The sequence below is a fragment of the Protopterus annectens genome, chromosome 1.part1 (assembly GCF_019279795.1).
Source record: "Protopterus annectens isolate FY-2018-M chromosome 1.part1, PAN1.0, whole genome shotgun sequence".
Classification (NCBI taxonomy): domain Eukaryota; kingdom Metazoa; phylum Chordata; order Ceratodontiformes; family Protopteridae; genus Protopterus; species Protopterus annectens.
Genome location: NC_056726.1, coordinates 207,414,430 through 207,439,092, shown reverse-complemented (window position 1 = coordinate 207,439,092; position 24,663 = coordinate 207,414,430). Strand labels below are relative to the sequence as shown.

The following is a 24,663-nucleotide window of genomic DNA, read 5'->3' as shown; positions in this document are numbered from 1 at the left end:
CCCCTGGCGCACTGAAGTCAGGGAAGAGGCGACAGCAACCGACGCCGGACCAAGACTTTGGAATTCAGGCCGACTGCAGGTAGCCTGCCAGCAGGATAACCCAAGAGTAATGGCTGCAACAGTGAATACACTCGAGCATCTATATTTATGGTAAGTGTACACAACTGTACTATGTTCATGTTTTACTGTTGCAGTCATTACATTTGGGTAGATTCCCAAAGCTAAGGATGGGAGGAGAAATTTAAATAGAATTAGGACCAGCTATAATGCCCTGCAAGACTGCAGTGGCAAAACCAGCTCTGGATTTAGAGAAAATTGGCAAGTGATAATGCTTGGTGAAAGTATGTACAGAACTCCAGGTAGCAGCTTCTGGGATGTCCCTTGTAGGATGGCCCTGAGAAAGGCTGTAGAGGTAGATGCAGCCCTGGTTGAATGGGGTCTAATGCCCTGTGGGATAAGTTTTTCCCTGGTGCTTACAGCAGAAATGAATGCAGCGGCCTATCCATTTTGAAATGGTTTGGTTTGAAATAGCTTTCCCCTCAGTCCCTGCAGGAAATGCCACCAGCAGTTGGTCAGATTTTCTTTGAGGTTTAGTCCTGTCCAAGTTTAATCTAAGTTGTCTGTGCACATCTAAGGAGTACAGTATCCGTTCCCCTTTGCTCTGTGGGTTTGGAAAGAAGGTAGGCAAATTAATCGACTGATTAAGAGCCACACTGGATACCACCTTGGGCATGAAGGAAGGATTGGTTCTGAGGGACACCCTGTCCGCATGAAAGGTGATGAAAGGCTCCACTGCCATAAGGGCCTGTAACTCAGATACCCTTCTTGCAGAAGTACTTGCTAAAAGGAAAGCTGTTTTCCAGGGAAGGAATTTTAAATCTGCAGTTGCAGCTGGCTTGAAAGGAGGAAGAGTGAGTTTCTCCAAGACAAAGTTAAGGTCCCAGGCTAGAGTTGGAGCTCTTTTCGGTGGCCTTAGATTTTTGGCCCTTCTGAGGAACTGCTTGAGCAGTGGGTGAGAGAAGAGGGGAGGCTCTGTGCTATAATGAGCTGAAATGGCTGAGGCATGAATTTGGATGGAGGAAAAGGACAAGCCCTTATGAAGCATCTCAGTCAAATATTGTAGAATCTGAGTTAAATTGGGCACTGTTGTGCTGATCCCTTGAGATTGGTTCCAGGTACAAAATATTTTCCATTTTGCAGCATAAGATTTTCTAGTAATAGGCTTCCTAGCCTCTAAAATGATATTTATTTACTTATAGTTGATTTACCAGGATTGTCCATTGGGTCCGAAGTACCCATTTTCAATGGAGTCCTGGGGAGAAAAGCTCCAATGATAAAGATACAAAGATTACAAAAGTTCACATTTAACACTTACAATCATGTTAAAACATATTATCAAAAGTAACAGTAAGTAAAACAATAACAAGGTTTACACTTTAATCATTTACAATCATGTTTAAACAGGTTGTCAGAAGCAGTAGTAACAAATACTAAAACAGTGGCTGACAAAGGTAGTAGAGTGTGGGTTCATGACAAAAACAATGGAACAGGTGGTTACAAGGCAAAGAATCTAAGGTTTAAGCAGCTGCATGAAGAATACTTTAGTTACATTATGTGTGACAAGCATAGCATCGCTGTAGTAAAATATGTAGTATCTTGATGGAATAGAAAAATCTAAGAATTACTAGGTGTTATTACATTTGTTTATTTATAGTATTTGGTTGTATCTGATGTGGCTGTCTATAGGGGGCAGGCTAGACTAGGAGGGATGAGAGCAGGAGCATTCCGAAGATGATGTTAAGTATGTGTGCAGAGATTTTTTAAAAGCTGGGAGGTTAGTAGTGGTGCGGATGGAGGGGGGAAGGGAATTCCATTGCCTTGCCAGGGCAAAGGATAGCAGGCTTTTTCCAGGAGACTGAAGAGGTTTGTAAAGTTCTATCAGATTTTGGTTATTGGATCTTAGGAGTCTTTGTGGCATATGCATTTTGAAGGTGGAGCTGAGTGAGGGACAGAGGGATGGATGGAAAATGAGTTTGTGGGCAAAGGTGAGCTGAGTGAAGGTGAGATAGTTAGGAAGCTCGAGCCAGTTTAGCTTGTGGAGAGATACACAGTGGTGGGTTGATGCTTTCTGACTAGTTGCAAATTTGGCAATTTTATTATAGCATGAGGACAGTTTTGTTTTAAGGGATGATTGGAGGTTTGTTAGAAGAGGGGCGCCGTATAGAAGGGAAGGAATAAGGAATGTTGTAGCAAGAGTGAGCTTAGTAGATGTAGAGAGGAATTGATTTTGTCGATAAAGCATGCCAAGTTTGTAGTGGGTTTTTTTTATGTTTAGTAGTAGATGGTTATTGAATTTGAGCTGGTCATCTATGTGGACCCCTAGTAGCTTGCTTTCAGATACTAGTTCAAGAGGTGTGTTGTTTTGGCTGATAATTGAGAGTAAATTTTTGTCTACGGTTGTGTTTTTTGAGGGGGTAAATATCATAAGTTTGGTTTTGGATGCATTGAGTACTAGATGGTTATTTTTCATCCACTGTTCAGTAGTAGAGAAGGCATCTTGGGTTAATTTTAAGAGAGTAGGAATGGATGTGGCTGAACAGATTATGGTAGAATCATCTGCATACTGAATGAGTTTGGCATGGGGAATTGAGTGGAAGACGTCATTTATAAATATATTGATTTACTGAGGGGTGGTAAAGGAGAGATTACATAACTAGCCAGGCTACTAGGTTCAGGGTTTGCAGCTGAGGGTGCAGAATCTGGTTCTCCTGCTGAGACAACAGGGAAGGAGTCTGAGGCAGATGTCATGGGGCCAAGCATGACACACTGCACAGGAGGGGGTACCAATGTTGGCGTGGCCAGTCTGTTGCAATTAAAATCATCCTTGGCTTGTCCTGTTTGATCTTTAGTAGTACCTTGGAGCGCAGTGGCAGAAGAGGAAAGGCATAAACTGATAGTTTTTTCCAGCTGAAGGACAGAGCATCCACTTTCCAAGCTAGTTTGTGAGGAAACTTTGTGCAACATTTGTCCAATTGATGGTTCTGGGGGGAGGCAAACAGGTCTATACCTGGGCTCCCCGATTGGCTTGTCAACATGTTGAAAATCCTTGGTTCCAGTTTCCACTCGTGTGGGTTATGAGGTTTCTGCTTAGTCCATCTGCCAGTGTATTTAGTTTCCCTGGCAGGAAATGAGCTTGTACATTCACTTGGCAGCTCAAGGCTGTGTTCCACAATGCCATTGCTAGCCTGCAGAGGGGGTAAGAGTGTGTACCCCTGCTTGTTTATGTACCACATAACCGTGGTGTTGTCAGTCTTTACCATTAGTTGTCCTGGAAGAATGTGGTCCTTGAAGGCTGTCAGAGCATTCTGTACAGCTAACATTTCCTTTTGATTTATGTGTAGGTGCATTTGACTTGGGTTCCATTTGCCCTGAATGCACTTCCCTGCCAAGTGAGACCCCATGCATAGTCTGATGCATCCGTTGTTAAGGTTTGGGCGGCAGGGTGTAGTGTGAATGGTAGTCCCTTGTTTTGGTGGCAGGCCTCTGCCCACCAAAGGGAACTGTAGGTGTAGGCAAGGTAAGATAGGAATCATAGCTTCTAGATCCTGTGAATGTTGACACCATAGGCTTTTGAGATACCATTGCAGTCTCCTCATATGCAGCCTTGCATATGGAATTAGAAGACTGCAGGAGGCCATGAACCCCAAGGCTTGCAGTATTTGCCTTGCAGATAACTGGGTTTTTGTGGCCACTTGTTTGAAGAAGATTGTCAAATGAGTCAGTTTCTCTGGCGTAGGAAAAGCCATCTGGGAAGTTGTATTCAAGCTTGCTCCCAGGAATATAATTTGTTGACAGGGTACCAGGTGTGATTTCTTTTCGTTTATGGTGTACCCAAGACAAGTCAGTACCCTTTGAACAAAGGCCAGATGATTCAAAAGTATGTCCTGGCTTTCTGCCTGAATTAGACAATTGTCCACGTATGGATCTATCTGAATATTTCTTTGCCTGCAGATTGCAATGACTGGAGCTAGGCACTTTGTGAATACCCTTGGTGCAGTAGATAAGCCAAAGGGCAGTGCAGAGAACTGATAGTGCAAGTAGCCTGCTTTGAAGCTTAGGTATCTTCTGCAAGACTCCCTGATAGGGATGTGCAGGTATGCTTCTTTTAAGTCTAGTGTTGCCAACCATGCATATTTGCCTAGCAGAGGAAGCAGCTGGTGAAGAGTCAGTTCCATCTGAGGGAGGTGCAGTGAAGCTATTGATACCATCCTGTAAAAAGTTAAAATCTGCTTTGGAGAAGTTTTTTTTTTGTTTAGTTGCTGCTAGGGGTGTTAGGTGCAACAGTTACTTCGAATGAGACTGATTTGTGGTCAGATCTCACCAGGGAAGACTTTACAGTAGGAGAGCTACAGTGGTCCCCCTTGATAAGCACCAGATCCAGGATGTTGGCACCCTCTTTTGGGGGATGTCAACCGGCAGGTCCAGGGAACTGCAGTTAAGGTTGAGGAACCTTTGGGTAAGTGAGTTTGCGCACAAGTAATTTATCCAGTCAATGGATGGGTAGGTAAAGTAGCCTAAAGCCACGGTGTTTGGATGTATCCTGATAGACTCAAGTAGATCCAAATAGGCAGAGTGGGTGTCCTGATTCATGGATGGGGTCCTGTAGCCGGCAATGATGTGAATAAGTGTCTTATCAAAAGTTAACTGTACTTGAAGTATCTCCAGGGAATCATGCTGTTTAATCAATTTGGAGGTGTATTTATGCTTAAGGAATACTGATACACCGCCTCCTTTAGTTTTCCCTCCTTCAGTTTGTGGTCTGAACGTGTGGAAGCTGGTGCAGCCTGATATGGCTGGGGTGCTCACCACAGCCTATTACCAAGTCTCCGTGACTGCACAAATCTCTATGCCTTCCAAGGTGAGGACTGCATCCAGTGAGTACAGTTTCATGTTAAGACTCCTAGCATTTAGCAGCATAACCTTAAGGCTGTTTTTAAATGGAGTTTTTACATTGGGAATTTTGTCCTTGAGACACTGCCTAAAAAGGCACTATGGGAGGTGGCAAGAGCTTTGGCCACTAGCCAAAATCCCAGGGGTGACAGATGAAGACCATCTCTGGCAAAGCATTGAGGTCTGTAGATCATGTCATCCCAGGCTGACAGATACTGTATCCCCTTAGAATGACACCAGAAACTAAGCCAATTATTGAAGTCAATCATTTTCTGTTTGTATTAAGGCACCATCTTAGGTGAAGGAAAAATGCTGCTTAAGGCTAGGGAAATACCTACCTGAGACACATAGTCTGAGAGCACAGTCATGTCTCTCTTCATGTAGTCCATGGGGGTACATCTCAAGTCATTCCACCAACATGGACTATGACACCCTTATGACACCCTTAACTTTATCTAACTGGGCAGATATAATGGTATAGGAATTTAGCAAAGAGAAATTATAGAGGGAGGCTGCCCTACTTCTTGCAGTACCCAGTGTGTGCGTTTCTTTTACAGAAAAAACTGTTCCTAAAAGTCATGCCACAATCTCTTGTGACATTTCCAGCAAAATGTTCATTCTTTGGAAACTCCTCTTTGGCCTTGCTGAACTGCCATTTCAGCTTCCTTCTTAGCTCATTTCTTTATTTTACTTATGTCTGTTATTTAGTTTTAAACCTCATATCCCAGGAAAATGCCATGTCAGACCACTGATGATAAAGTCTCTGTGACATGCATCTTCCTTTTTCACTAATTCTTCAGCAGCTAATCTTAAAGGAGCTAGGACCCGTCTTCCCACACCAAATATATTATCTTAGTTTGTCCTTCACATAACTGCTTATGCCAAGAGTATGGTCTGGAAAAGCTCTCTGCAGAATGGGCAGCCCTAGGGTCATGACCTCTGTATCATCTCCACCTTGAACCCCCTTACAACATCACCATATGCAGTTCTGTACACAAGACATACATTTTCTGTTACTAACAAAACTGCTGAATTTTCTTTAGTGCACTTTTATGACTATTTACCAAAGCAAGCATCCCACAGCCAGACACATCATCAGAAGGCTTCCCAAAAAACAAGTTCATCACATACACCTGCTGTTCTTTACCCTAAAAGGCAAAACCCCACAAATGACTATGTATGACTAATGGGGGGGGGGGGGGCAACAGGTATCAAGCACTTCAACATCTCACCTAGCCTTGAAGAAAACACTAAAATATAAGACACTTCATAGGATGACTGGAAGATCAGTTTAATAGGCGGCAGGCTAAGTGGGGGGATGAAAGCTAGAGTTACTTGGTTTGTCTGAATGGCTCTTTTCCCATGTCATTCTGTCCCATCAGCTCCCTTTCTCTCAGTGCTATGAACTATTCTATCTGGCTTCACTTTGGTGTTAACGTCTCCAAGCCAGGGTCAGCAGCCCCCACAGACTTAGGCTGGTGAAGACAAGGTGTCACACGAGCAGACTGAGCCTAATGGCAGCCACTGCTGCTTGCAGACGAGGTTAGTCAGATTGTTTACCTATGTTTCTCTTGTGCATGCTCATAGCATCAAGGGGAGGTGTGGCAAGTAATGGGTCTAACCATGTACATTCCCATTCATGCATGAAATACAATCATGGCCATGACTCCTCCTTGAAAGCTACATTTCCATATGTTCACCAATCTCTACCAGGAAAATCTACTATGGATTAGGTGACCATCCACATCCTTCCCTACCCCATCTCTGAAGAGAAGTGAGCAGGCTTAAGTTCCATCATTCCTCTCCTCTCTGTGGTAGTACTAGCAAGTGTCCAAGTCACTAATGAAACTCAGGTGTCCTGGCTCATAGTCAGGGCAAATTTCAGAGCTAGTTAGAAATGCAACAAACTTGACTGGCACACAATTCCAGAAGTCATTTTGCCCTATAAAACATTCAGTAGGAAAGGGTTCCCCACATTTTTACGATGAGTCTCCCAACCAAAATATTAACAAGGTAGCCTAAAGGAGTGGCATGTACACTCTAATGGGAAATGCATGTAACTCCACCATGAGCACCTTCTGGTACAAAGAAGACTAGCTCTGTCAGAGCACAAAGGTAAATTCCCAATGATGACCCAGGGACCAAGTTCTACACTCAGAAGCCTGTTAGAGATAGTGTGGATGAAAGGAACAATGCACATCTAACCTCATGGATACTGCAGGCATACACAGTGGACAGCAGGGCTTTACACAAAGTGATCCAGTCTTCTTAGATTGCAGACGATGGCTCGTGCTGCCAAGATCACAAGCTTCTCTTCCACAAGGAATGAACAGGACATGCAGGTCTTGCCTCAGCGCATAAATATATTCAGTGGGCAAAGGGAGGAATGGGCCACATGGTTAATGAGTGTATGGTGTCAAAAAAAAAACTGTAGAAAGGTATTCTATCTGTTCAACAACATACTGCCTAAGACAGAAGATAAGTCAGAGAGTCATTCTAGCAAAAAAAACACACCTGAAGGTTCAAGTGGCCCTTTTCATAACCAATGTAAATGACCATCTAAAGACATAAGCAGTACCTGAAAACAAAATGGAATGTATGTTTACCAAATGGAAAACGTAGCTTCAATGCAGTTAATTTGCTCCTGAAACACTAAATCAGTCCCCAGAATAAGCAAAGCACACAAATATAAATGTAACAAACACACATATGCACATTACTTTAAACATTTCTCTACAGGACAGCATATGAATGCGTCAATTATGTCACTATACCTTGTTTTGGGGTCTGACTGCAAAACTGCAAAATTTCTTCCTTTACAGTCTGTGGCAATACCAACAGCCCGATGAACAACTGAAAGCTTCTCAAGTCGAATCCTTTCATATGAACTTTCAGAGAGACCAAACTGGTTGGGCAAATTGCAGTTCTCAGAGACTGACATATCTGTAACACAAACAATAACACTGCTCAGAGGAGCACTCAACTAATTAAGCTACTCTTAACTTGTCTTCACAACAAAGTCTCTTGCAGTTTTACCCATTTTACCTACTTACTTCAAAGCATTTTGATGTCCTTCCACATAAAATTAAAATGGAACAGGTGTCTATACACTAGTACAAAACAGGTCAGTTATCAGATAAATACATTTCTAAATGCTGCAGGTTTATACTGCCACAAGGTCATTTAAGTAACTTAACTAAGGAGTAAAAAAACTAGACTTGCACATTTCTGAGAAGCAGTTGATGGTATATTCATAATGATTTCAAAAACTGTAACACTGCCAAGTCTAGTATGATGATACTAAAACTGGCATCAGTAAGACTGTTTTTGCAATATGTAACATATTTCTTGCAATGCATAACAGATTACTGTAACTTAGACGTTTTAAGTATGTTCACAATAAACTTCCATCAGTCTACTTAAGATTCTAGGTATGTGTTGAACTAATTCCTCCTCCTCCTTCCTTGATTCTCAACACTACTAGCAGCGGATGACAATATCTTAAAGAAGAACCATTAAGAGTCAAACAACTGCATATTCAAGACCTGATCTGGATATCATGTGGACTGTGATCCAGGAAGGGAATTTTCCTTCTATTGATAGAAAGACATAGAAAGATACTATGCTAATGGCTCGGCGGACATTTTAAGCCTAGATAAGCAGAACTCCCAAGCGCTAAGTGGTCTCTTATAGATAGAAAATGGTAATGGTCAAGCTGTAATTTTGTGGGACATCAACATCCTCTGTCCAGCAAATCTATAGGTGCCAGCCCAGAGATAAATGATAAATTTGCATGTGCCCATCAATCTGTAAAAACTGTGTTCTAATTGGATCAGGGAAGTGCTTTGTTATAGAGCAATGGAGGACTTTGCGAGATATATTGTCTCTCCCAGCATGCCCTGATTAGAATGCTGGAAATGTTAAAATCCTCAAACAGGGTGTTTTAGATACTACTGTTTTTTGCAGATATGGAGCAGGTTCATCAGTACAGCGTATGATGAGGCCCCAAAAACTAGGCACTGGTCATCCCTTAGCAGTCTACAGGAGACTGAGAATAGGAAAAGTGATTTCAAGGCAGTCCCCATAATTTGTGTGTTGGACTCCCTGGATTCTTTTTCTAAGGAATTTCTGTGGGCATTTTGAGTTGAAGCATGTCCCTCTGCAGGCACATACCTAAGGTTTTCTCAACTAGAACTTTCTTAAACTTATGCTATTCAGCAGAGATAATGGCCCCTAAATACTCTCTTCTTCCTTAGTATTCACTGGAAAAATATGGCAGTGTAGGGGAATCAGAGTGGGCATCACCACATGAGATAAGTGGATGAACCACATCTCCAGTGTCCAGTCAGGAAGTGGTACTAAGAACAGGAAGAGGAGAACCTATGCCTGGTCAAATGCAAGATTTAAGGGGGTCTGTAACCGTAGGGGTTTCAGAAATTCCCCTACCAATGTCTGTTTTTTTTCAGAAATATTCTTCTAGCTTTTAGAAGCAACATCTAAATGAGCAGGAAAATAATAACCAGAAGAAAAGCCCTGTAATTGTTTGTGCTTTGTACAGGATGTGAAATTCTTAACTGATGCCTTTTTGTGAAAAGCATCAACATGAATACAATATTACACATCATGTACCGCCCTCAAACAAAAGAGGCATAGCCGTGATAGATCTTGGACCCCTATCAGCAAAGTACAGTTTTGTACCTACCATAAATGTAGATATTCGAGTGTCTTCACTGCTGCAGTCATTATACTTGGGTTATCCTGCTGTCAGGTGGTCCCGCAGTCGTCCAGAGTTCCAAAGTCTTGGTCCGGCGTCGGTTGCTGTCGCTTCCTCCCTGACGTCAGTGCGCCAGGGGTATATAAGATGCAGCCAACGCAATTTTCTTCAGTTTTTCTTGCCCCAGATGTCAGGTGCCCCCCAAAAAGGTAGGCAATACATATTGCTAATAAACATACAATAAGGTAAAAACAAAACCTTCAGTAACCAGCAAATACATCACATAGGTAGTATAGTGTAGAAAGATATAGATAAGTCCCAGCTAAGAAAGAGGGGATGGCAGGTGGGTAACCAGGACTGCAGCAATGAAGACACTCGAACATCTACATTTATGGTAGGTACAAAACTGTACTATGTTCATCATGTTTCACTGCTGCAGTCATTACACTTAGGTTGAATCCCAAAGCTGAGTCAGGGTGGCTGGTTCTATAAAGGATTTGGTGTGGCTATGAGGAGCTGCAGCACTGCAGTGACAATGCCAGCTCTGGATCTAGAATAAAGAGGCAAGTGGTAATGCTTGGTAAAGGTGTGCACTGAACTCCAAGTTGCAGCTTCCAAGATATCTTTGGTAGGTACTCCTCTAAGGTAGGAAGCAGAAGTGGCAGTTGCCCTGGTAGAATGTGGTCTAATGCTACTAGGTACAGGTTTTCCCATGCTGTGTGTAGCAGAACCGGATACAGTGTCCTATCCACTTTGAAATGGTCTGCTTTGAAACAGCCTTTCCCTGTGATCCTACAGCATATGATACAAACAATTGTTCAGTTTTTCTGAAAGCTTTTGTTTTGTCCAAGTAGAAACGTAATTGTCTGTGTATGTCCAAGGAGTGTAGAAGTCTCCCCCCTTTATTCTGGGGATTTGGATAAAAAGTTGGCAAGTGAATAGTTTGGTTAAGAGCCACACTGGATACCACCTTAGGCATAAAAGAAGGGTTTGTTCTTAAAGAAAGCCTGTCTTGGTGAAAAATGATGAAAGGCTCCACTGTCATTAGTGCCTGTAGTTCTGAGACTCTTCGTGCTGAGGTTATTGCCAGAAGCAGAGCAGTTTTCCATGATACATATTTTAATTCTGCTGAATTGGCTGGCTCAAAAGGAGGTAAAGTGAGTTCTTCCAAGACAAAATTGAGGTCCCAAGTAGGTGTTGGTGCTCTCTGGGGCAGTCTTATGTTTTTAGCCCCTCTGAGGTACTGCTTTAGCAATGGATGAGAGAAAATAGGAGGATCTGTGTTGTAATGAGCTGAGATGGCAGAGGCGTGGATCTTAATGGATGAGAAGGATAGTCCTTTGTCTGGCATCCCAGTTAAGTATTGTAGTATCTGAGGAATGTTTGGGACAAGAGGTCAAGGCTTTGACCCTGGTTCCAGGCACAGAATCTCTTCCACTTTTCTGAATAAGATTTCCCGGTGCTAGGCCTCCTGGCCTCCAAAATGACATCCACAACAGCTTTAGAGAGAGGTGTTGTCTGTTTGACTAATGAATCTGCCATGCAGCCAGGTTTAAGGTTTTGAGCTGACTGTGCAGGATCTGATTGTTTTGTTGAGTCAGAAGGTGTGGAATTTGAGGTAAAATCCATGGTGGGCCTTGAGTTAAGTTCTTTAAGACTGGGTACCAGTGCTGGCGTGGCCAGTCTGGAGCAATCAGGATCATCTGTGTTTTTTCTTGTCTGGCTTTTAGGAGTACCTTTGAAAGGAGAGGCAGTGGTGGGAAGGCATAAACTTTTAGGCTTTTCCAGCTGAACGAAAGGGCATCCACTTTCCATGATTGTGTGTGGTAAGTCCTTGTGCAGAATTATTGTAGTTGGCAATTCAGTGGGGAGGCAAAAATATCTATGTCTGGGCACCACCATTTTTGCATTATCATGCTGAAGACTTGTAGATTTAATTTCCACTCGTGAGGAACCATGATGTTTCTGCTTAAGTCGTCTGCCAGAGTATTTTTCTTTCCTAGCAGGAATTGTTCTTGCAGATGAACTTGATAAGTTAGAGCTGTGTTCCACAAGGTCATGGCTTGTCTGCATAGGGGGTAAGAATGAGTGCCCCCTTGCTTGCTTATGTACCACATTACCGTGGTGTTGTCTGTTTTTAATAATAATTGTCCTGGATGCAGAAGGTCCTTGAAAGCTGTTAGGGCATTTTGTACAGCCAACATCTCTTTTTGATTGATGTGAAGATGCATTTGGTCTGTGGTCCATTTGCCCTGAATACATTTTCCTGCCATGTGTGCTCCCCAGGCGTAATCCGAAGCATCTGTTGTTAAAGTCTGCCTGGCTGTGGGTACAGTGAAAGGCTGACCCTTGTTGAGGTGACATGCCTGTGCCCACCATCGAAACTCCTGTCATAGGCAGGGAATTAGTGGTATTACTGTTTCCAAACTGTGAGAGTGTTGAGTCCAAACACTTTTTAGGTACCATTGTAATTTCCTCATATGCAGTCTGGCATATGGAATTAGTAGTATGAAGGATGCCATGAATCCCAAGGACTGCAGAATTTTTCTTGCAGGGAGTTGGGACTTTGTTGCCATCAATTGAAAAAACTGAGTCAGTTGTCCTTGTTTGTCTGGAGTGAGATAAGCCATCTGGGCCGTTGTATTTAAGCTGGCACCCAGGAATATTATCTCTTGTGAGGGCACTAATTTTGACTTCTTTTCATTTACTGTGTACCCTAGGCAAATTAGCAACCTTTTTACAAACGCCAGATGCTTTAGAAGAATGTCCTTGCTCTCTGCTTGAATAAGGCAGTCGTCCAAGTATGGATATATGTGAATTCCTTTTTGTCTGCAAAATGCAATTACTGGTGCCAGGCACTTTGTGAAGACCCTGGGCACAGTAGATAAGCCAAAGGGCAGTGCAGAGAATTGGTAGTATATTGAACCAGCTATGAATCTGAGGTATCTTCTGCAATTTTGTCTTTTAGGGACATGCAGGTATGCCTCTTTGAGGTCCAAAGTAACAAGCCAAGCCTTCTTGCCCAACATGGGAAGAAGCTGCTGTAGTGTCAACATTTTGAATTTTGGAACATCCAGGTAAGTATTTAGAGTAGAAAGGTCTAGCATGGGTCTCCAGGCTTTGTCCTTTCTGGGGACCAGGAAAAGTCTTGAGTAAAATCCTTGTCCTTGTTCCTGCTGTGGCACTTTTTGAATAGCTCTCATGTCCATGAGGGCTGTAATTTGCTTTTGTGCCTCTGCCCATTGATTTTGTGGCAGGCCTGGCATTCCTTTTAGCCTTGGTAAAGTGTGAAAGTGGAACCTGTAACCTTGAGACACAATATTCACAACCCATTTGTCTTGGGTGATTGATCGCCAATTTTGAGAAAAAAGTGCTAGTTTCCCCCCTAAGGGAGCTGCCAAAAGGGAAGTGCTTGGCATTCGAAGGGGGAAGTCATTGGGACTGTTTCCTGTAAGGTTGTGACTTGTCTTCACCTCCTTTTGGGGTTGAAGCACCCCACTGTCGTGGTCTGTAAGAGCCTTGGGGTTGAGATCTGCCTCTTGGGCGTCTGTATCTGCCTCTTTGTGGCCTGACACTGGAAAGGACCAATTCTTTGTAGGCCAATTTCTGCTAAATCGAGGTGGCTGTACCTGTAAGAAATCCTTCACTGTTTGCATAGATTTTGCCTTATCCTCCATTTTCTTTAATACCTCTTCTGCCTTAACACCAAATAAAATATCTTGCTGCAAAGGAGCATCCAATAATTTTGCCTAAACATGATCTGGTAAACTTTGTTCTTTTAACCAATTTTGAATCACAGATCCTGTAACTGCTGCTCTCCAAGAAGCCTCTAATGAATCAAAACCACATTGCAGAGTATGTTTTCCCACTTGTTCAGCTGCATGCAATAAATCCTGCATTTCCTTATAGTCAGGATGTTCTGAACTTGTAATAATTTTCTGTTTTAACTGAGACATTAAATATTGTTGGTATTTAAGCATGTGGAACTGGCAATTTAAAGCTCTCACCGCTAAAGTGGCAGAAGTGTAAACTTTCTTCTCCCATCTGTCTAATGCTCTAGAATCCCTGTCAGAGGGAACTGGATTTTTAGGCGTGGAAGCATTTACCCCTCTGGGACCCTGTGAAATAGTTTCTGGGTCAGCAACAGGGTTTTTATAAAGAAATTTGTGAGAGTCAGGGACTCTGTAGTACCTGTCTGGCGTAACTGGAGCAGGGGGCAAAGAATCAGGATTTAAACTGGATTCAGAGAACACATCATCCACAATATCCAACACTGACGGAATAGCAAGCGGCCTGTGCTAAGGCAGCAAAAGAAAGTCTCTGAGCTTTTTCTTGGATTCTGAGTAATCCTGGCCCTCCCAATGGAAATGCTCCATCATGGTATGTAAAGTTTTCCCAAAAGAATAATCCTCAGGAGGAGAAGCTGAAGGAATTGATTCTTCGGCATCAGAGTCCTCATAGGGGGGTAAAGAATATCCCTGTTCTGAAGAGATATCAGAATATATGGAAACCTGGTCAGAGGAATCAGTCTGTATCCTGCCTAGGCCCTTTATCAGGAGGGGGGTGGGTACCCCTGGTCAGAGTAATTAAGTCTTCGGCCATTTTGAGCATTTGTTTTTTTGGCATGGAGGTCTGTCCAGGTGAATGCTGTACTTGCTTCTTTGTCTTTAATGGAGTTTTAGACTTGGCTGTAGCTTTTATGGTAAGCTGTGAAGGTCTGAAAACACCCTCAGAAGCCGATGCCTGCTCAGCGACTCCGGACCCATCTGAAGGGTTAGTCTCCGTAGGCCCAACACCTTGAGTATCCAGAGGCCTAGACATCTCCACGTGGGTGTCGGAGGCGGCCTGTGGCTCTGAGGTAGCGGGTGTCAGGGGCTGCGAAAGCGCATCACTGAGAACCGGTGAACCGGTGACTGGCCTAGAAGAGGCTTCATCATCAGTTTTGGGCCTCGGATGCCTGTCCTTATCCTTGTCTTTGCGTTTTTTGTGTATTCCGGTCGTCGGTTGTTCCGAGGGCATGATATAATTAAATCTTCGGCCAAAGTAATGGCGAGCAAAATCAAACCGACGTTTAATAGTACGTTTGTTAAATCTAGCACAAAACCGACAACTAGTGACGTCGTGGTCTGGGCCAAGGCATGGAATACAGTAAAAATGAAAATCCTTATGAGGTATTTGCTTCCCACAAGAAATACAATTATTAACTTTTACTGACATCGGTCTGAGGCAAGAAAAAGCTTCCCCAATGGGGTACTTAGCTTTATTGAAGACTTCGGTTCTGAAATTCGAATTTGAAATCTCAGGAGTCGGCCGACCGGCACTTGCGAACTGCTTTTGCTTCGGGCACCGCGCGGCAAGAAAGACTGAAGAAAATGGCGTCGGCTGCATCTTTTATACCCCTGGCGCACTGATGTCAGGGAGGAAGCGACAGCAACCGACGCCAGACCAAGACTTTGGAACTCTGGCCAATTGCGGGACCGCCTGACGGCAGGATAACCCAAGTATAATGACTGCAGCAGTGAAACACGAACATCAGGCTGAACTACAACTTTGAAAACTGAAATAAAACAAGCTGGACAAACAGAATATGCATAGATCAAGAAAAATTTGAAGAAAAATTATATAAAGATACTGAGCATAACAGAAAACATTTTTATAGATACACAAGATGTGGAAGAAGTGAAGACATACAAACTGATAAACTATGTGCAGATTCTTAAATTTAATCTCAGACACAACAGATTATAGATATATTTACAAAATCTTACACAAAACAGTTTTGCTCCACAAAAGGGGTGATAAGTTGTCCTAGTGACATCTAGGTAGATCTAGATACTGGAATCAAATTAGATTATACTGAAAAAGAACTGTGCAAACTGGATTCAAACAAAGCACAAAGGAGGAGCAGAAATAATAACAATGACCTGAGAACACTTCAGCAAGAACTAATGTTACCATTATATCTATTATTCACTAGGTCACATAAGTATGACGATATTCACGATTAGAGACGTGCACTTATCGATTAGAGACGTGCACTTATTAGACGAGTCTTTAAGGGAAAGAGGAGTAGGACAAACCCAGAGTCATACAGACCCTTAAGTCTATTTTCATGTTGTGGAAAAATAATGGAGAAGGTAATATTGGATAAGTTATTGTCAGAACTGGCTAGGTTGGGACTTGATGCAATATATCAGCAGGCATATGCTGCAAACAGATCTAATACCACCTGTAACATGATGTTTTATAGTTATGACTGCTGAATCCTACACAAATGCACTTTATAAGCACTTACACGAGTGCATGGATCGTGCAATCCCTAACAGAACCAAGATGCTATCCTCCAAAAAAAGGAAGCCAATCTGGTGGTCCGCTGCCATAAACAAACTCTACAACAGAAGAAAGAAACTGTTGCAAAAAATCCCATGACTGGAGAAACTACCCTGGTCAGCCTCAGTAAGAAGCTGAGTCCCTCATAAAATCCTCCAAAGCTAGTTACGAAAACAAAATCACCACTGACTCTAAAGACAACCACAAAGCTTTCTATAGCAATGTCAAAAATCTCAATGGCAACACTCAGATCTGCTCTGAGTTACAGCACAATGGCACTTAATATACAGAACCAACTGATATTGCCAACATCCTGGCAGATAGGTTCAGTGCTAACTTTACCCCCCTCTCATCCACTAAAGGGCCCATCTCTATACCACAAGAATGCAAAGTTCCTGTAATCACGGCTGCACAGGTAAAAAACACACTCTCCAAAGCCAAGAAAGTACAGTTTTGTACCTACCATAAATGTAGATGTCCGATAGGTATGCATCTGCAGTCATAACATATGGGTTGTCCTGCCTCAGGCAGCCCTTCGGTCGGCCGGATTCCAAAGTCTGGGTCTGGCCTCAGCTGATGTCGCACTTTCCCCGACGTCAGAGCGTCTGGGGTATAAAAGCATCAGCCGATGCCATTTTCCTCAGTTTTTCTTGCCCCAGATGCCAGGTGCCCTCTAGGAAGGCTAAATTTGGATAAATGCAGAAAAGTTCCAACATTTGCAAAATTATATACATGTATAAACAAACAAATACACCATAATAGATTCCACCAGCTAGCTAAAAAAGGGGTAAGTACCCTAGGAATACCACAGAGGGGTAGGAGGGAGGGTAAACCTGACTGCAGATGCATACCTATCGGACATCTACATTTATGGTAGGTACAAAACTGTACTATGTCCTTCAAGGATGCATCTGCAGTCATAACATATGGGTAGAATACCATAGCCAATCTGGGGGAGGAGGTACTAAGAAAAGGATGGTGTAGTTAAGATCCCCTGCAGGACTGCAGTAGCAAAACCTGCTCTGGATCTGGAGTATAAAGGTAGATTGTAATGCTTGGCAAATGTATGCACGGAGCTCCAAGTAGCAGCTTCTAAAATGTCCTTGGTAACCACCCCTCGTAGGAAGGCTGTAGTGGTGGCCGTGGCCCTTGAGGAATGAGGCCTGATGTTTTCAGGAACTGTCTTTCCATGAAAGGAGTAGCAAAATCGAATGCAATTTCCTATCCATTTTGAAATTGTCTGTTTGGAAATTGCTTTTCCTTGCACCCCAGTAGCATATGCTACAAAAGTTGGTCAGTTTTCTGCTAGTTTTTGTTCTGTCCAAGTAGTAGCGTAGTTGTCTGTGTATATCCAGGGTGTGCAAAAGTTTTCCCCTCTATTCTGTGGATTAGGGAAGAACGTAGGCAAGTGAATAGCTTGGTTCAAGGATACCCTAGATACCACCTTTGGCATAAAAGTAGGATTGGTTCTTAGTGAAACTCTGTCCTGATGGAAAATAAGAAATGGCTGCACTGCCATTAATGCTTGTAACTCAGATACTCTTCTTGCTGAAGTGATTGCCAGAAGGAATGCAGTTTTCCAAGACAGAAAATGTAGATCCGCCGATGCTGCTGGTTCAAAAGGAGGAAGTGTCAGTTTCTCCAGCACAAAGTTGAGATCCCAAGCAGGTAGAGGGGGTCTTCTTGGAGGTTTAATATTCTTGATCCCTCTCAGAAATTGTCTGAGGAGAGGGTGCGAGAAGATAGGTGGATCCCCATTGTATTCTGCTGAAATTGCTGAAGCATGAATCTTAACGGAAGAATAGGACAGGCCATTGTGGAACAGTTCTGCTAAGTATTCTAGGATATGTGTTATGTTTGCCACTGTGACATCTGAGCCTTTTGATGTGCTCCAAATGAGAAATCTCTTCCATTTAGCTGAGTATGTCTTCCTTGTGGAAGGCCTGCGAGCCTCCAAGATAATGTCCTTCACTCTCTGAGATAAAACAGTTTGATTGGGATTTAAGGAATTTTCCAAGCAGTTAGCTGCAATGTTTTCAAGTTGGGATGCAGGGTCTTGAAATTGTTCTGCGTCAGAAGAAGAGGCCATAAGGGGAGAGGCCATGGTTTTGCCAGAGACATGCTTCTCAATAATGGATACCAGTGTTGCCTTGGCCAGTCTGGAGCTATTAGTATCACTCTTGGTTGTTCCTCCCTGATCTTCAGTAGAACCTTGTACATCAATGGGAGAGGTGGGAAGGCATATACTGTTAGGGCTTTCCAGCTGAAAGAGAGAGAGTCCACCCTCCAAGCTTGTGGGTGGTATGTCCTTGAGCAGAATGTCTTCAGTTGATGGTTGAGTGGGGAGGCGAACAGATCTATCTCCGGCATTCCCCATGTCTTTGCTATGAGTTGGAAGATGTCTGGGTGCAGCATCCATTCGTGTGCATCCATGGTAGTTCTGCTTAAGCTGTCCGCCAGTGTATTCTCTTTCTCTGGCACGAATTGGGACTGTAGCTGGATATTGAGATTCAGGCATAGTTCCCATAGATTCATAGCCATCCGGCATAGAAGGTAAGAGTGTATTCCTCCCTGCTTGTTTATGTACCACATGACCGTGGTGTTGTCTGTCCTTATTAACAGGTGGCCTTGTTGGGGGAGGGTTTGAAGGCCTTGATTGCATGTATCACTGCCAGCATTTCCTTTTGGTTTATGTGCATGCTTAGCTGTCCTTGAGGCCATAGGCCTTGGATAGATTTGCCCTCCATGTGTGCTCCCCATCCTCGGTCTGAGGCGTCCGTGGTGATGGTCTGCCTTGTTTTTGGTTTGTTGAAAGGCAACCCTCTGTTGGACTGGCAGGCCTGAGCCCACCACAGAAATTCCTTTTGAAGGCATGGAATAATTGGTATCAAGGTTTCTAAACTGTGACTGTGTTGAGACCACACACTCCTTAGGTACCACTGTAATTTCCTCATATGCAGCCTGGCATGCGGTATCAGAATTATGCAGGATGCCATGTAACCCAGGGCCTGCAGGATTTTCCTTGCAGTAAGCTGAGTTTGTCTTGTCAGAATCATGAAGTAATCTGGAAGTTGTTTTTGTTTTTCTTCTGTGAGAAATGCCATTTGGGTGGTTGTGTCTAGATCTGCACCCAAAAAGGTTATCCTTTGGGATGGTACTAGTCTTGACTTTTGGATGTTGACAGTGTATCCCAAGGCCTGTAGCAGGTGTATGGCATAGGCCAAGTCCTTTATCAAATTTCCCTTGTTGTCCGCTTGTATTAGGCAGTCGTCCAGGTATGGGTAAATTTGAATTCCCTGTAGTCTGCAATGTGCAATTACTGATGCCAGGCATTTCGTGAATACTCTGGGCGCAGTAGATAAGCCAAAGGGCAATGCTGAGAATTGATAATGCTCTGATCCTGCAAGAAATCTGAGGTGTCTTCTGCAACTTGGTCGAATAGGGACGTGCAGGTATGCCTCCTTGAGATCTAGAGTCACCAGCCAAGACTCCTTGCCCAACATGGGAAGAAGTTGCTGTAGGGTCAGCATCTTGAATTTTGGCACAATGAGATAAGTGTTCAGTGCGGACAGGTCGAGAATAGGCCTCCATTGATTTTCTTTTCTTGGTACAAGGAATAGTCTGGAGTAAAATCCTTGGCCTTGTTCTGAACATGGTACCTTTTCTATAGCTTTCATCTGAAGCAAATTGTTGATCTGTCTTAAAGCCTCTACCCTCTGATTTGGTGGAAGGTTTGGCATTCCGTTTCTTTTTGGCAAAGTGTGGAAGTGGAACCTGTATCCTTTGTCTATTATTTGCAGTGTCCATGTATCCTTTGTAATATAATGCCAGTTTTTTGAGAATAAAGCCAGCTTTCCGCCCAAGGGTGCTTCCAGTTGATCCCTGGTAGGCGGAATCAGAGTTAAGTCATTGAGCCTGTCCTGGTGTAGTAGTTGTTGTTGTTGCTGTTGCACTATTCCTCTGGTTGGCAGGCTGCCACTGACAGCCTCTGTAGGAGCCCTTCGATTGACCTCTGCCTCTAGGGCGCCTGTTCCTGCCTCTCTGGGCTCTGTCCGAGTCTGGAAAGAACCAATTCTTAGTAGGCCAGTTTCTGCTGAATCTCGGTGGTTGTACTTGCAGGAAATCTTTAACTGTTTGCACAGATTTTGCCTTTTCTGCAACCTTTTTTAAGATCTCCTGAGCAGAGGAGCCAAATAAATTTTGTTTCTCCATTGGAGCATCCAGGAGTTTAGCTTTAACATGGTCTGGCAAAGATTGTTCCTTCAGCCAGGCATGCCTACGAATAACTGCCCCAGTCATAGCTGATCTAAATGAAGCCTCCAGTGCATCATAGCCACATTTTAAGAAATGATTACTAACCTGTTGTGAGTTGTGTACCAAATCCTGAAGGGATTTACGGTCTAGGGGTTCAGGAGAAGAAAGTTTCTTATTCAGTTCATCTAACAAATACTCTTGGTACTGTATCATATGAAATTGACAATTTAATGCCCTGACAGAAAGAGTTGCAGAAGTATATACCTTCTTTCCCCATCTCTCTAAAGCTCTAGACTCTCTTTCAGAGGGTAGAGGATTTTTGGCAGTGGCGGCCGCAACCCCTTTAGGGCCCTGAGAAATACTTTCTCTGCAGAATGGGCTTTATACAGATGGAAATGAGAATCCGGGACCCTGTAGTATCTGTCAGGTTTGGCAGGGGCCGGAGGAAGAGTATCAGGGGCTGTACTGACATCATTGTACACATCATCAATTACACTCAGAACAGGAGGTATAGCTAAGGGCCTATGTTAAGGCAAATGCAAAAAGGTCCTTAATCTTTTTCTAGAATCAGAGAAATCCTGACCTTGCCATTGAAAATGCTCTCTCATGGAGTGTAGAGTCTCACCGAAGGAAAACTCTTCAGGAGGGGAGGCCGAAGGGATAGATTCCTCAGCATCTGAATCCTCATAAGACGAATAAGCCTCCTCCTGGTGGTTTGACAACTCAGACCCATCCGTGGAATCATCTGAAGAGTGTGGGTCAGAGGGGTCAGTCCTGGGCCTTTTGCCCTGTCAGGGTGAGGTTGGGAACCCCTAATTAAGGAAATAAGGTCCTCTGCAAGGCTGAGGATCTGTGAACTAGAGGAAGGCCTCTGGGAGGTAGTTTTGGCAGGCAAAGCTTTAGATAGTTTGGCAGCTTTAGCCCTAGAAAAGGCCTTAATGGACATGGAAGCAGGGGGCCTAGCTGCCCCACATGCAGGAGTAGAAATGTCCAAAGGTATGGTGTCGGACATTTCCGGAACACTGGTTTCAGTAGGAAGTTCGGTAGCCGACTCAGCCGGGGCCTCCCGGGCCTCGGTGGTCGGATGTATGGGTTCGGAAGAAGGAATCTCCGAGGAGTCGGTTTCGGACGAAACCGAGACACTCGCTGTAGGCCTAGCCGTGGTTTCAGCCGAAACCACTGGCCGCGAGTGTCGGTCCTTTTCCTTCCGTTTTTTCACCATATGCGTAATCGGAGTCTCCGACGGCATTTTATAAGCAAAAGTGGCACCAAAAAATTCCTCTGCAAACTCCGACCGACGTCTAAGAGTTCGTCGGTTGAAGGAAGCACAGGCTAAACAGGCCGATACGTCGTGGTCTGGGCCTAAGCAAGGAAGGCAGTAGGAATGGAAATCCTTATGAGGTATTCGTTTCCCACAAGTTAAACAATTATTTACTTTGTCTGACATCGGCTGAGGCAAGAAAGAGTCCCCAACGGGGTACTTGGCTTTTTTCGAAGTCTTCGGTAGCTGAATTCACTGGATCTGACCGACCGGAACTCGCGAACAGCTTCTGCTTTGGGCACCGCGCAGCAAGAAAGACTGAGGAAAATGGCGTCGGCTGATGCTTTTATACCCCAGATGCTCTGACGTCGGGGAAAGTGCGACATCAGCCGAGGCCAGACCCAGACTTTGGAATCCGGCCGACCGAAGGGCTGCCTGAGGCAGGACAACCCATATGTTATGACTGCAGATGCATCCTTGAAGGACATCACAGCATCCATGGGACCTGACAAAGTACAGTTTTGTACCTACCATAAATGTAGATGTCCGATAGGTATGCATCTGCAGTCATAACATATGGGTTGTCCTGCCTCAGGCAGCCCTTCGGTCGGCCGGATTCCAAAGTCTGGGTCTGGCCTTGGCTGATGTCGCACTTCACCCGACGTCATAGCTCCTGGGGTATAAAGGCATCAGCCGACGCCATTTTCCTCAGTGTTTCTTGCCCCAGATGCCAGGTTCCCTCTAGGAAGGCTAACTTTGTATAAAAGTAGAACATTCCAAACAGTAGAAATCAAAAAGTATATATACATACAAACAAATACACCATAATAGATTCCCCCAGCTAGCTAAGAGAGGGGTAAGTACCCTAGGAATACCACAGAGGGGAAGGAGGGTGGGTAATCCTGACTGCAGATGCATACCTATCGGACATCTACATTTATGGTAGGAACAAAACTGTACTATGTCCTTCAAGGATGCATCTGCAGTCATAACATATGGGTAGAATACCATAGCCAAACTGGGGGAGGCACTAAGATAATGATGGTGTAGTTAAGATCCCTTGTAAAACTGCAGTTGCAAAACCTGCTCGGGATCTGGAGTATAAGGGAAGATTGTAATGCTTGGCAAATGTATGCATGGAGCTCCAAGTAGCAGCTTCTAAAATGTCTTTGGTAGCCACTCCTCATAGGAAAGCTGTAGTGGTGGCTGTAGCTCTTGTGGAGTGAGGCCTGATATTTTCAGGAGTTGTCTTTCCATGAAATGAGTAGCAGAATCGAATGCAATTTCCTATCCATTTTGAGATTGTCTGTTTTGAAATTGCTTTTCCTTGCACTCCTGTTGCATATGCTACCAGAAGCTGGTCAGTTTTTCTGCTGGCCTTAGCTCTGTCCAGATAGTAGCGCAGTTGTCTGTGTACATCCAAGGTGTGTAGTAGTTTTTCCCCCCTGTTCTGTGGGTTAGGGAAGAATGTAGGTAAATGAATAGCTTGGTTCAAGGATACCCTGGATACCACCTTTGGCATAAAAGTAGGATTGGTTCTCAGAGACACTCTATCCTGGTGAAAGATAAGGAAAGGCTGCACTGCCATTAATGCCTGTAACTTGGATACCCTTCTTGCTGATGTGATTGCTAGCAGGAAGGCAGTTTTCCAAGATAAGAACTGTAAGTCTGCTGTTGCTGCTGGTTCAAAAGGGGAAGTGTTAATTTTTCTAGTACAAAATTGAGATCCCATGCAGGCAGAGGTGGTTTCCTTGGAGGTTTTACATTTTTGATCCCTCTCAAAAATTGTCTGAGGAGAGGATGAGAGAAGACAGGAGGATCCATGTTGTACTCTGCTGAAATTGCTGATGCATGAATCTTAATGGAAGAATAGGACAGGCCATTGTGGAACAGTTCTGCTAAGTATTCTAGGATGTGTGCTAGGTTTGCCAGTGTGACATTTGTTCCCTTTGCTGCACTCCAAATGAGGAATCTCTTCCATTTGGCTGAATATGTTTTCCTTGTGGAGGGTCTGCGAGCCTCCAGGATAATGTCCTTAACCCTCTGAGATAAAACAGGTTGGTTTTGTTTTATGCAATTTTCCAAGCAGTTAGCTGCTGCGTTTTTAAGTTTGGATGCAGGGTCTTGTAGTTGTTCTGCGTTAGAAGTAAAGGACATAGAGGTAGAGGCCATGAGTTCGTCCGAGACATGCTTCTCAGTAGCGGTACCAATGCTGCCTTGGCCAGTCTGGAGCTATCAGAATTACCTTTGGCTGTTCCTCTCTGATCTTCAGTAGAACTTTGTACATCAATGGGAGAGGTGGAAAGGCATATACTGTCAGGGCCTTCCAGCTGAAAGAAAGGGAGTCCACCCTCCAGGCTTGTGGGTGGTATACTCTTGAGCAGAATTTCTTCAGTTGGTGGTTGAGTGGGGAGGCGAACAGGTCTATCTCTGGCATTCCCCATTTCTTTGTTATGGTTTTGAAGATGTCTGGATGCAGCATCCATTCGTGAGCATCCGTGGTAGTTCTGCTTAAGCTGTCTGCTAGTGAATTCTCTTTTCCTGGTACGAATCTGGCCTGCAATTGGATGTTGAGATTCAGGCCTAAGTTCCACAGGTCCATTTGCCATCCGGCATAGAGGGTATGAATGTGTGCCTCCCTGTTTGTTGATGTACCACATGACTGTGGTATTGTCCGTCCTTATCAGCAGGTGTCCTTGCTGGAGGAATGATTTGAATGCCTCGATTGCATGCTTCACTGCCAGCATCTCCTTTAGATTTATGTGTAGATTCAGCTGGTCTTGGGACCATAGGCCTTGGATACACTTGTCTTCCATGTGTGCCCCCCAGCCTAGGTCTGAGGCGTCCGTGGTGATGGTCTGCCTTGGATGTGGTTTGTGGAAAGGCAATCCTCTGTTGATCTGGCAGGCCTGAGCCCACCACAGGAATTCTTTTTTCAGGCATGGAATGCTTGGTATCAGGGCTTCTAGACTGTGTCTGTGTTGAGACCATACATTCCTTAGGTACCATTGTAATTTTCTCATATGCAGCCTGGCATGTGGGATCAAGATTATGCAGGATGCCATGTAACCCAGGGCCTGCAGGACTTTCCTTGCAGTAAGCTGAGTTTGTCTTGTTAATGCCATGAAGTAGACTGGTAGTTGCTTTTGTTTTT

The 24,663-nt window shown here is 43.9% G+C and overlaps 1 protein-coding gene across 1 annotated transcript in view; it reads right to left on the bottom strand.

Annotated features, from left to right (window-relative positions):
- Positions 1-24,663, bottom strand: part of IBTK (inhibitor of Bruton tyrosine kinase) — a 1,862,448-nt gene that overhangs the window by 1,199,301 nt on the left and 638,484 nt on the right. The window contains exon 11 of the mRNA XM_044074098.1: positions 7,725-7,893. Coding sequence (XP_043930033.1) covers positions 7,725-7,893 — 169 coding nt within the window. The remainder of the gene's footprint in view (positions 1-7,724; positions 7,894-24,663) is intronic.